Raw genomic sequence first — 13,895 nt, forward strand, 5'->3', positions numbered from 1 at the left:
GCCACTGAGTTGGCTCTGGAACACTTGAAGAAATCAGGTGTGCTGAGAGAATATTGAGATTTTAAAAAGAGTGGCATGAGACCTCATTTAGAAGATGACAAGTAAGCAAAGACTAAGAGCAAAATCGCTTTTGTTGAATTTCTTTAATATTCCTTAATATAAAGAGTATCCTTATGTTCTCTGACTTTCAGTGTTGCGATAGGAATTTAAAAGTATCCTTGATAGATAAAACTGTACCTGTGTTAAGTTCTGTTGATAATAGCTTACCTGAAAACTGACAAATGTTAACCACCTAGGTATAAAGTTTGTTTTAAAGCTTTCAGAATAATGATTTTTAAGCTCTTTTTGTTCTTTTGAAAAACAAACCGTTAAAAGTATTACTAACCACTCTATAATGCTGTTAATTAAGTTTATTGATGGGAGGGATCCTGATTTATCAAGCTTTTCTTTGAACTTGGAATATTATATCTAAACATTTATATATGGCTGATCAGCCCCTACATATGGACAGAAGAAAAGCAAAGTAATCACATACACAGTTTAGGTCAAAACTTGACTATTTAGGGAAGGAAAGGGTTAATATAGATGGTCTGAATTGACTTTGATGGATGACCAGAAGATATCTTAATTTTCAGGTCCCTTAGAGCCATGAATGGAAGCTAGATTTTAATGTATTTACTGATTTCTTTTGATTGGCAGTGGCTCTATGGAATGTTGTGTTGAGAAGGTACATCTTAAGTCATTGAGAAAAATTGTAATTTGTTAGAAATGTCTGCGATGCACAGAAAGAGGACAAAGAGACAGCCCTTGTGCCAAGTATTCATCAGCTTTGACCTACATTGGCAGAGTTAGCTTATGTGCCACATCAAATCTGGGGGCCCAGCCTGGCAAGGTTTTCTAAAAGCAAAACCAAGGGCTTGTGCCTTTCTGAGCTTATAAAATCTGTACTGAAAATCAGTGAGCAGGAATGGACTGAGTCAGTCATCTAAACGCTTCACTCACAGAGAAGAAAGACTAAAGTCTGTGTCTTTAAGTGTGTGTCATAAGTCTAAGTGGAAAATATGGCAGATGGACAGCGCAAAATGACAGTCTTGTGTTGGAACCTGTGAAGATCAAGAAAGGCAACTAAGAACAGGAATATCCAGGACCTGTCCATTAAGTGAACTGAGTGGGATTCTGCCAGCAGGTGTTTCCTAGTCTAGTGCTACTTTTTTGTGAGGTGCTTACATCCTCCACCCTTCTACAAAGACAGCCTGTGAGAGGCTGTGCTCAGCATCTGGCACTAATGGAAACATTAGAATTGCAAAGTCTTTTTTTAGCTTATTATGACTAACTTTGAGTTTCATACCCTATTACTTTGCATCTTCAAACCTAGTTTTTTCCCCCAGTTTTATTGAGAAATAACTGACATATATCACTGTATAAGTTTGAGGTGTATAGCATGATGGTCTGATTTACATGTATTGTGAAATGATTATCATAAATGGATCATCTTTTCTATATATACATAATTAACAAAAGAAAAGAGAAAAAAATTTTCTTCTTATAGGGAGACCTCATACGATTTACTCTTAACTTTTCTGTTTCTTATACAGCAGGGTTAACTATAGCCTTCATGTTGTACATTACATCCCTAGTGTTGATCTTGTAACTGGAAGTTTGTACCTTTTGACCACCTTTTCTAATTTCCCCTCCCCCTTCCCATTCACTTCTGGTAACCACAGGTCTGATTGATCTCTTTTCCTATGAAATTTTTTTTTTTCTTATTTGGATACCACATATAAGTGAGATCATACAGTATTTGTCTTTATCTAGCTGACTTACTTAGCATAATACCAAGGTCCATCCATGTTGTCTCAAATGATAGGATTTTTCTCATTTTTTAATATGAGTTATATGAATACATATATATTTCAGTATTAACCCCTTAACAGAGATGTGGTTTGCAGATATTCTTTCCTGTTCTGTGTATGTCATCTTTTCACTTTGTTGCGTTGATGGTTTCCTTTGCTATGTAGAAGCTTTTTAGTTTGATGGTAGTCCCACTTGTTCAGTTATATTCTTCAGGTGTTATATTCAAAGAGTCAATACCATGACCTGTGTCAAGGAGCTTCATTTCCTATGTTTTCTTCTAGGAGTTTCGTAGTTTCAGGTTTTACATTTAAGTCTTTAACCTATTTTGAGTTAGTTTTTGCAAGTGGTATAAGACATAGTTCCAAATTTACTCTTTTACATGTGAATGTCCAATTACCTTAGCATCATGTATTGAAAAGACTATCTTTTCTCCATTGTATATTCTTGGCTCCCTTGTCAAATATTAGTTGACTGTATCTGCAAATCTTTTTTAAAGTAAAGGTTCAAGAGGAGTCTAAGTATCCAGCTGTAAGAAAAGGGGTAACTAAAAGTTAGTGACTATAAATAAAGATTATTACCTAGGTATTCACAATGATGTTTATTAAGAATGACTAATACTCATGTTATAGAGTTAAGTAAAAAAAAGGACAGAAAATTACAGATAAATTGACTTTATAATTAAAGCAAAAACATCTTGATAAAATAAAATAACACTCCTAACTTTCTCATGATTGATGTATTTTTAAAAATTTTCTCTTGATGTCAGTCTTAGTCCCTGTTAGTTGCTTTTGAGTTATTGCTGCCCTTGAATAGGCTGTGTGCATGCTAAGTTGCGACAGTCATGCCCAACTCTGTGTGACCGTATGGACCATAGCCTGACAGGCTCCTCTGTCCATGGGATTCTCCAGGCAAGAATACTGGACTGGGTTGCCATGCCCTCCTCCAGGGGATCTTCCCAACCCAGGGATTGAACCTGCTTTTTTTTTTTGTCTCCTGCATTGGCAGCTGGGTTCTTTACCATGAGTGCCACCTGAGAAGCCCAAAATATGGTGAGACTGTCTTTAATTAGCTTTATTGCAACCATAAGTCCTATAGATACTTCAGGAAATAACATTGCCCTTTGATTATTAAAAAAAAAAAATGAGGGAGGGTATGTATGTGTACTTATGGCTGATTCTTGTTGTATGGCAGAAACCAACACAACATTGTACAGCAATTATCCTTCAATTAAAAATTTAAAAAAACCTCTTTCAATCATTTTACTTACTTAAACTAAAATTTACATAAATACACATATACATACATCTCCATTATATCACCAATATCAGATTATCCTGCTGTGTTATTAACACTTTGCTTCATTTTTAATTTCAGCTCATCCCAGTGTCCAAAAGGTGGTGCTAGCATCATCTGCATCAGATATTCCTGTCCCGTCTCCTCGTACTTCAGAAATTTCAGTTCCTGCTGATCTGGATAAGACGATAACAGAACTAGCCGACTGGCTGGTATTGATCGACCAGATGCTGAAGTCCAACATTGTCACCGTCGGGGATGTAGAAGAGATCAATAAGACAATTTCGCGAATGAAAGTAGGTACCTAGTTTAAAGGTTTGTCATGGAAACACCACAGCACAGGAGTAGACAAGATCTGTTTGGATCGCTTGTGTTTATCTTAAACTCTGCGAGAATGAGCTTTAAAAAATTCTTTTTTTTTAAAAGTGTTTCTTTCCCATTTAATCTGCTGTGTTTTCATCCCACTGAATTCTTAACTTACATAAATTATTTAAGCAGCACTTCCTTAGGAACAGGAGGGCCACTGAAAGAATCCAGGATGCTTTCAACCAAATTTTCCATCATCTGTCCGTCTTGCGGGATGAGTTGCACTTCCCCTGTGAGGTGTCAGCATGACGTTCTTCAGCTCCAACAAAGGATGATCTCTGGGCAGGGACTCTGGGTATGTCGCATTCAGCGCTGCTGCCTTAGTGAGCCCGGTCTGAAGGGCTTCCACCAGGGCGTCTTGATCAACTAGTAGACCTCTGCGGATGTTGGTGAGGATGGCGGTGGGCTTCATTAACCTCAGTTCCCGCCTCCTGATCAGGCCCTGGGTCTGGGGCGTCAGGCTCACAGCCATCACAGAGTCCGACCGCTGAAGCAGGTCACCCAGCCTCTCACAGTACATGGCCCCAACAGCTTCCCTCCCCCTGCAATTTTCAGTACTCTTCTGTTAATAAACCGCTTTGGGGGCTTCCCTGGTGGCCCAGATGGTAAAACATCTGCCTGCAATGCGGGAGACCTGGGTTCGATCCCTGGGTTGGGAAGATCCGCTGGAGAAGGAAATGGCAACTCACTCCAGTATTCTTGCCTGGAGAGTTCCATGGACGGAGGAGCCTTGTGGGCAGCAGTCCATGGGGTTGCAAAGAGTCGGACATGACTGAGCGACTTCACTTTCACAAGGAAAGCAACTGTGCTTGTGTCTGGAAAGCGGGACCTCGAAAATGATTAATTAGGGGGACTCTGCGTGGCAGTGAACAGCGGCGAGCCCTTCCTCAGCGAGGTTATCGTCTCCGTCCACTCCTAGGTCCCGCTGACACCGCAGAAGCTCAGCTGCCGATTCACTGACTGGAGAGGCAATAGGTGTGAGGCGGCCCGGCCCTACTGGGTCGCCTCCAAGACGCTCACGACATGGACCGCCCGTCCGCCCCCGGGCCCTCAGAGCCGAGTCCACGTCCCTCTTACAAAATTCTTAATCTGTCAGCCATGCTGGCTAGCTCTGATGAATAAAGCTTTTCTTGCATTTGTGTTGTTTGCTTAAGAATGTGAGCTGTAGCCTCTCTTTTTACGAGCTAAAACTGACGTCCCAAATCTGGCCGTTTATCAGTATAAATGTAAACTGGTGTTAATTTAGTCCCTAGTGTCCTATAGGCATTTGTTGAAGTGCCTTTTCAACCTGTATTTCATAATGAGCTTTTTTAATTGTTGACATCATCAGTGAGACTCTCCTGACTATAATTTTATTTCTGTACATATGCCATTTGATATCAATTTTAAAGTTCTTTCTCCATATTCAATGTATTTTTGGTCCTGGGTTATGTGTTGTCTAGGGATGCTGAAAAGAATATATCAGATAGAAACTAAGAATGAACTATGAAAAATAATAAAATAATAGCTATCACTAACTCTTATAAAGTGCTTAGTGTATGCTAGGTGTCTTTCTAAGTATTTAACATGTATTATCTCATTCACTTTAGCAATCTTGTGAAGTAGGTACCAGTTTTATTCCCATATTAAAGATATATGTGACCAGGCACAGTCTAATAAAAGCCACTGGGCAGGTACAGGCCAGGTGGCAGAGGAACCAGGATGAAGAAGGGGTTACATCCCCAGTGAAGGAATGCAGACTATGTGGAATTTTGATGCTTAGAGACAAAATAAATGACATTCCTGGTATAGGGACCAGAGTGCATAAAGATTTGCGGTGGGGAGCATGAGGGATGTTTCAACAGTTGTGCAATAAGGAGGTGTAGTGGGAAGACAGTGAAGTCGGATCAATTCACTTTCTGAAGGAGCTTGTGGACCAAGAAAAGCTCTCAGGACTTTTATTCTGTAAGCCATCGGTAAGCATCTTTTTTTCCAATTTTCTTTTTAAAACTGTGGCTGGAGACTGATCATAACAATGATCTGTTTGAGTAAGAAGACTGGGAATAGTGCAAGAGATGCTTAAAACAAGGAAAAAAGCCCTTCTGAGTGGCTGAGATGATGTCATTGCAATTAATGGAAATCAGGAACAGAAGAAATGGAATGTGGATAAGGGTTTGATTGATTTAGTTTCAGATACATTGTGTTGAGAGGTCCTTATGCCACTTACAAGGAAATGATCAGCATTCATTGAACTGTCTCTGTGTGATTTAGGATTAGAAGTTGTGAATAAGCCATTTAGAAATAATACTTGACACTATAGGAATAATTGAAATCTGAAAAGTTAGTGAATTCATGGAGGAAGAGCTGTGGATTCTTTTTGGAAGTTGTATATTTTAATCTTTATGGCTCTGTGGGAGTTCTATACCTAAAACACACTGTTTTCCTAATATTGCTAACTTTTCCCTCCTAAGAAACTCAAACTTTCTCAAGCAGCAGTTTTTTATGTCTTTGCTGTGCTGTGCTTAATCGCTCAGTTGTGTCCGACTCTTTGTGTTTAGGGTTATTTAATTTGCAGTTCTTCCAGTTCGAATTTTTCCAACTCCTCATCTGCACCCTGTAGGTGCCATTGGTTTATGTTTCATTTCCGTTGTAGGACAGATGTGCAGAGCATCAGCTCCAGAAATCACTGCCAATGTTTTTGGTTTTTGGTTGTACTAAGTCTTTGTTGCAGGGCATGGGCTTCTCTAGTTGAGACACACGGGCTCTGCGGGCTTAGTTGCTCCAAGGCATGTGGGCTCTTAGCTCCCAGAGAAATGACTGAACCTGAATCCCTTGCAGTGGGAGGTGGATTCTTAACCAGAGACCACCAGGGAAGTCCCATTGCTAATGTTTTGAACATAATTTTTAGTTTTCAAAAGGATTTTCTTCATTTAATCTCCTCAGACTTGATATAGCTGAACTGCAAGTGCTTTTATTATTTCTTTTTGTGGAAACAAGAGAGGTAAATTACAGTGCCTGGTGATCCAGATAATAAGTGGGAGAGCTAAGATTTGAACCTGGGACCTCTGACTCCAGATCCTGTACTTTCTCCTCTATATCACTGATACCTCACTGCTCCTTTCAGGAGGAAAACAACAGCTTGGATGGCAGCCCACCAGTTATGCTTTGATAGTGTTTTTATCGTATGGCTTATTAACCTATCTTAACCATCATTTTGTCTTGACAGATCACAAAGGCCGACTTAGAACAGCGCCATCCTCAGCTCGATTATGTCTTTACATTGGCACAGAATCTGAAAAATAAAGCTTCCAGTTCAGATGTGAGAACAGCAATCACTGAAAAATGTAAGATTTAAAAGATAAAATTATACAGCATCATTCACTTTCCTTGAAAATGGTAACATGCACATTTTTGAAGATTATTCAGCCAGAAATTAATATTATTTGATAATTTGATATTTGATAATCTCTATTAATAAAATAGCTTTCCCTTGTTTTTTTAATTTTTTGTGAAGATTGTCATTAATTCCCTTATGAGTTCCTTAAACTATGAATAACATTACTTTTTAAGTAATTAGTAATACATTGAAGTTTTCTTTTTTTTTTTTTTCCATTTAGGTTAGAATTTCTTTTAAAGAAACCAAAAAGACAAAAATTAGAGAAACTCATGGGAATGCAAATCCATTCTCCTTTTATATTCACTGAAATCAAGTCTTACCAAGTCTTTTAACTCCTCTTTTCAGAATTCATTCCAAAAATATATTGAGTAGCTACTGTATACCTCTGTACCTGGCTCTAATTTGAGAATACTTTAGTTAAATACAACATGAAACAAAACAAAAATTAAGTACAACTCAGCAGCTACAAAGTTCCCTGTTTCAAATTGGCTTTCTGGCCTAAAGGCTTCTGTTAAATCTGTATGACATACAAAACAGTCAGGATTCTTAAGAATGTCATGTAGGGGCAATCACTGTCTGCTTGCATCATTCCCTTCCTCTCTCTAGCCCTCAGCACTGTCTGTAGCTGTTCTGAACGATATCTGTTCTTTATAATGTCCTGACATTTCCTAGGCTTCTTACCTTTATTCACATTATGTTTTCTTCTTCTTGGCCTTCTCTCCCCAGGTGAAATTCTACTCAGCAGATAAAATGTCACCCACTCTGCAAAGTCTTTCCCACCCTCTTTTAGTCCCTGGTGAACTGTATTTTCTATCTTTAGTTCCTGCCATGGCCCTCCCCCCCTGCATAATTTCATTGTATATCTCAAAATTAATTCTTTCTCCCTTCTATAAGTTGTAAATATTCACCTCTTTGGCCCCAAGATTTCCCACACTGCCCAGGACCAATTAGGAACTTAATAAATATTTGTGGCAGAATATAAACTGGAAGGTATTTTCTTACCTTGCCTAATATTTCTCAAGGAAAGTCAACTGTTCCCCATCTTAAACATGTTTTGATTTCAACATGAATGTGGCGCCAGCAAAGTTATTAGAAGAGATGAGTTAGCAGAGAACTTTTAGTATCTCACAGTGTTGGTGTGTTTTTACTAAGTGAGCCATTTTATTTCTTTTTAAATTAATTGGTAGATTGTGTGTGTGTGTTCAGTTTTGTCTGACTCTTTGCAACCCTGTGGACTGTAGCCGACCAGGCTCTTCTGTCCAAGGGATTCTCCAGGCAGCTGAGGTTACCATTTGCTCTTCCAGGAGATCTTCCTGACCCATGGACTGAACCCAGTTGGAGACTTCTTTACCACTAGTGCCATCTTGGAAGTCCCTTCTTTTTCATAACTCCCTCTTGAAAATAGAAGAGGAAGGAAAGTAGGAGAGAGGAAACGAGAAGAGCAAGGGACAGAAAAAGAAAATCAAAGAAAGAAAAATAAAAAGAAAGAGTAAAAAAAAGAGAGAGGAAGAGTCAATATGGATTTTTTATAATAGAAACTGTTGATACATAGAACTTGAATCTCATTTACTTTTAGTGCTTCTCTTAAATATATAAAAACACTTCCTTTTAGAGAGGTTTCATGCTACAGAAAAACAAATGTGAAAAGAACTCTTAAATATTTTGTTTTCTCTTAAAATCAATGCTACCTTGGAGCATTTCCTTAGAGGATGACAAGTGACTGTGTCTGTGGTCATAAAATTATATCATAAAGTACTGTCAAAATCTCCCTTCTTCAGACTGGGTTCTATAAATATAAACTAGGTAAGAATTAATTTTTAAAATAATTTTTTGTTTATCAGTTTAAAATAGTAAATATCTTTATTGTGAGATATTTTAATGTGATCAGAATAGAGTTTAATTCAACATTTTTTTCTTCAAGGATGATTTCAGAAATGTATCAGTCATATAGTGTGGCAGACATAATAAAATTCCTTTAAAATGTATGTACCATTTGGCTACCTTTCTCTTTTCCATATGACCTTATTTATGATGAATTTGGTGTCATGTATTTTTTCCTTTTCCTAATGGCTGCTTTCTGGGATTTTTTATTTTTTAATGTAATGCCTCCTCCAGTGGAAAAGGTCAAGAACCAGTGGGATAACACTCAGCATGGTGTGGAGCTAAGACGGCAGCAGCTGGAGGACATGATTATTGACAGTCTCCAGTGGGATGATCACAGGGAGGAGACTGAAGAGCTCATGAGAAAGTATGAGGCGCGCCTCTACATTCTTCAACAGGCTCGAAGGGATCCACTTGTCAAACAGATTTCTGATAATCAAGTAAGTAAGGCTCATTAGTTACTGGCATTACCAATTTGTGGGATATGCTTTTTTAGTCTATTGTTAACCATAATTTTTAGAACCCTTATCATAAAGTTTTCCCAAGTGCTTAGAATGTACACTGAAATTTATATAAAGAATTTTACCAGAAAGGTTTTTTGGAAAATTTCCAGAATAATAAGGAGTAGAAATGTACATGTATTCCAGAATTACAGCCCGCTGATTCTTTGCAGATGGAAACACACCCATGAACCAAAATCTAGAAAGAAAACACCTTCAGAATCTCAGGAATCCTCCTTTTGCTCCCTTCTGTATTTACGTTGAAGGTCATTTTTATTTATGAAATCTCCCAAAGTTTTCATGAGGACTCAGTGAACAAGGGCTTCCCAGGTGACACTAGTGGTAAAGAACCCTCCTTTCAATGCAGGAGGCTTAAGAGATGTGGGTTTGATCCCTGGATCAGGAAGATCCCCTGGAGGAGGGCGTGGCAGCCCACTCCAGTGTTCATGCCTGGGAAATCCCATGGACAGAAGTGCCTGGCAGGCTACAGTCCACAGGGTCACAAAGAGTCAGACATGACTGAAGAGACTTAGCAGACATGTAGTGAACAAATCAAGTATTAAGTTTCGTTTCTTTTAATACCTTTATAACCAAACTGTTTTATCAATATCATCAGAGCAAGTACCTTTTTTATGATTAGTTTGATTATAGCGTTGATGTTATTGAACACTTATGGTACTTCAAAGTGCTGTTTTAAACCTCTCTACAATCATAGAAAATATTCTTGAATTGGAGGTTATGGTTGTTAGGTTATATTTTGGTATAACATTGATTTACCCTTCAGATAGCCTAGATGAAGGTGTATGCTTGTGAAGGATATAATATAGAATATACAGGAAGCAAAATCTCAAACAGGGCAGCATGTTTTTATTCTTCAGACCTGTAGACTTTTCATGATTGCAATTTAAAAATCAAGTGGCCAGGTATCCTGGTTTTCTGGATCATTCTCTATCTATCTCTATGCTATGCTATCATTATCATTCTCTATGCTATCTGCTGATTTGTTTTCACCAAATGACTCAAAAAATAATAATCAGCAAAGCCCTTGGACTCAACCAGAGGAATGCAATTGAAAACGATATCAGTATTTCAATCATTATATTCAGAATATTCTTTTCTAAATAGCAGCATTATGAAAAGGGAAAAAGATATGACACTGAAAGATGAACTCCCCAGTTCGGTAGGTGCCCAATATGCTACTGGAGAAGAGTGGAGAAACAACTCCAGAAAGAATGAAGAGATGGAGCCAAAGCAAAAACAGTGCCCAATTATGCATGTGACTGGTGATGGAAGTAAAATGCTGTAGAATGTTAGGTCCATGAATCAAGGTAAATTGGAATCCATGAATCAAGGTAAATTGGAAGTGGTCAAAAAGGAGTTAGAAACTGTGAACATCGACATTTTCAGAATCAGTGAACTAAAGTGGACTGGAATGGGTGAATTTAATTCAGACGATAATTATATCTACTACTGTAGGTAAGAATCCCTTAGAAGAAATGGTGTAGCCATCATAGTCAAGAAAAGAGTCTGAAATGCAGTGCTTGGGTGCAATCTCAAAAATGCAAAACTTGCCATATCTCAGTAATCCACATCTATGCCCCAACCAGTATTGCTCAAGAAGCGAAGTTAAACAGTTCTATGAAGACTTACAAGAACTTCTAGAATTAACATCCAAAAAAGATGTCCTTTTCATCATAGGGGACTGGAATGCAAAAGTAGGAAGTCAAGGGATACCTGGAGTAACAGGCAAGTTTGGCCTTGGAGTACAAAACGAAGCAGGGCAAAGGCTTACAGAGTTTTGCCAAGAGAATGCACTGGTCAAGATCTGAAAGAGACACGTGCACCCAAATGTTCATCGCAGCACTGTTTATAATAGCCAGGACATGGAAGCAACCTAGATGCCCATCAGCAGATGAATGGATAAGGAAGCTGTGTTACATATACACCATGGAATATTACTCAGCCGTTAAAAAGAATTCATTTGACTCAGTCCTAATGAGATGGATGAAACTGGAGCCCATTATACAGAGTGAAGTAAGCCAGAAAGATAAAGAACATTACAGCATACTAACACATATATATGGAATTTAGAAAGATGGTAACGATAACCCTATATGCAAAACAGAAAAAGAGACACAGAAATACAGAACAGACTTTTGAACTCTGTGGGAGAAGGTGAGGGTGGGATGTTTCAAAAGAACAGCATGTATACTATCTATGGTGAAACAGATCACCAGCCCAGGTGGGATGCATGAGACAAGTGCTCGGGCCTGGTGCACTGGGAAGACCCAGAGGAATCGGGTGGAGAGGGAGGTGGGAGGGGGGATTGGGATGGGGAATACATGTAAATCTATGGCTGATTCATATCAATGTATGACAAAACCCACTGAAATGTTGTGAAGTAATTAGCCTCCAACTAATAAAAAAAAAAAAAAAAGAAAAAAAAAGAATGCACTGGTCATAGCAAACACCCTGTTCCAACAACACAAGAGAAGACTCTACACATGGACATCACCAGATGGTCAATATCGAAATAAGATTGATTATATTCTTTGCAGCCAAAGATAGAGAAGCTCTGTACAGTCAGAGAAAGAAGACTGGGAGCTGACTGTGGATTAGATCATGAGCTCCTTATTGCCAAATTCAGCCTTAAATTGAAGAATATAGGGACAACCACTAGACCCCTCAGGTATGACCTAAATCAAATCCCTTACGGTTAAACAGTGAAAGTGACAAACAGATTCAAGGGATTAGATCTGATCAACAGAGTCCCTGAAGAACTATGGACAGAGGTTTGTGACATTGTACAGGAGGCAGTGATCAAGACCATCACCAAGAAAAAGAAATGCAAAAAGGCAAAATGGTTGTCTGAGGAGGGACAGATAGCTGAGAAAAGAGAAGTGAAAAGCAAAGGTGAAAAGGAAAGATATACCCATTTGAATGCAGAGTTCCAAAGAATAGCAAGGAGAGATAAGAAAGCCTTCCTCAGCGATCAGTGCAAAGAAATAGAGGAAAGCAATAGAATGGGAAAGACTAGAGATCTCTTCAAGAAAATTAGAGACACCAAGGGAACATTTCACGCAAAGATGGACAAATAAAGGACAGAAATGGTATAGACCTAACAGAAGCAGAAGATATTAAGAGGTGGCAAGAATACATAGAAGAACTATACAAAAAAGATCTTCATGACCCAGATAACCACGATGGTATGATCACTCACCTAGAGCCAGACATCCTGGAATGTGAAGTCAAGTGGGCCTTAGGAAGCATCACTATGAACGAAGCTAGTGGAGGTGATGGAATTCCAGTTGAGCTATTTCAAATCTTAAAAGATGATGCTGTGAAAGTGCTGCATTCAATATGCCAGCAAATTTGGAAAGCTCAGCAGTGGCCACAGGACTGGAAAAGGTCAGTTTTCATTCCAATCCCAAAGAAAGGCAATGCCAAAGAATGCTCAGACTACAGCACAATTGCACTCATCTCACACGCTAGCAAAGTAATGCTCAAAATTCTCCAAGCTAGGCTTCAACAGTATGTGAACTGTGAACTTCCAGATGTTCAAGTTGGATTTAGAAAAGGCAGAGGAATCAGAGATCAAATTGCCAACATTTGTTCAATCATCAAAAAAGCAAGAGGGTTCCAGAAAAATATCTACTTCTGCTTTATTGACTATGCCAAAGCCTTTGACTGTGTGGATCACATTAAACTGTGGAAAATTCTGAAAGAGATGGGAATACCAGACCCTTTACCTGCCTCCTTAGACATCTGTATTCAGGTCAAGAAGCAACAGTTAGAACTGGAGATGAAGCAACAGACTGGTTCCAAATCAGGAAAGGAGTACATCGAGGCTGTGTATTGTCATCCTGCTTATTTAACTCATTTACAGAGTACATCATGAGAAATGCTGGGCTGGACGAAGCACAAGCTGGAATCAAGATAGCTGGGAGAGATATCAATAACCTCAGATACGCAGATGACACTACCCTTATGGCAGAAAGCAAAGAAGAACTAAAGAGCCTCTTGATGAAAGTAAAAGAGGAGAGTGAAAAAGCTGTTTTGAAACGCAGCGTTCAAAAAGCAAAGATCATGGTATCCAATCCTATCACTTCATTGCAAATAGATGAGAAACAATGGAAACAGTAAAAGACTTTATTTTCTTGGGCTCCAAAATCACTGCAAACAGTGACTGCAGCCATGAAATTAAAAGATGCTTCCTCTTTGGGAGGAAATCTATGACCAACCTAGACAGTATATTAAAAAGCATAGACATTACTTTGTCAACAAAAGTCCATCTAGTCAAAGCTATGGTTTTTCCAGTAGTCATGTATGGATGTGAGAGTTGGACCATAAAGAAAGCTGAGCACTGAAGAATTGATGCTTTTGAACTGGGTGATGGAGAAGACACTTGAGAGTCCCTTGGACTGCAAGGAAATCATACCAATCAATTGTAAAGGAAATTTGTCCTGATTGTTCATTGGAAGGACTGATGCTAAAGCTGAAACTCCAATACTTTGGCCACCTGATATGAAAAACTGACTCCTTGGAAGAGACCCTGATGCTGGGAAAGATTGAAGGCAGGAGGAGAAAGGGATGACAGAGGATGCGATGGTTGAATGGCATCACTG

At 38.8% G+C, this 13,895-nt stretch overlaps 1 protein-coding gene across 7 annotated transcripts in view; it reads left to right on the forward strand.

Annotated features, from left to right (window-relative positions):
* The window catches only part of UTRN (utrophin), a 540,243-nt gene that overhangs the window by 261,581 nt on the left and 264,767 nt on the right, over positions 1-13,895 (forward strand). For all 7 annotated transcript variants that reach the window (XM_043888655.1, XM_043888654.1, XM_043888656.1 and 4 more), the window contains 3 exons: positions 3,229-3,443; positions 6,719-6,836; positions 9,005-9,210. In XM_043888655.1, the coding sequence (XP_043744590.1) occupies positions 3,229-3,443; positions 6,719-6,836; positions 9,005-9,210 (539 nt within the window). The remainder of the gene's footprint in view (positions 1-3,228; positions 3,444-6,718; positions 6,837-9,004; positions 9,211-13,895) is intronic.

Source organism: Cervus elaphus, chromosome 26 (assembly GCF_910594005.1).
Source record: "Cervus elaphus chromosome 26, mCerEla1.1, whole genome shotgun sequence".
NCBI lineage: Eukaryota > Metazoa > Chordata > Mammalia > Artiodactyla > Cervidae > Cervus > Cervus elaphus.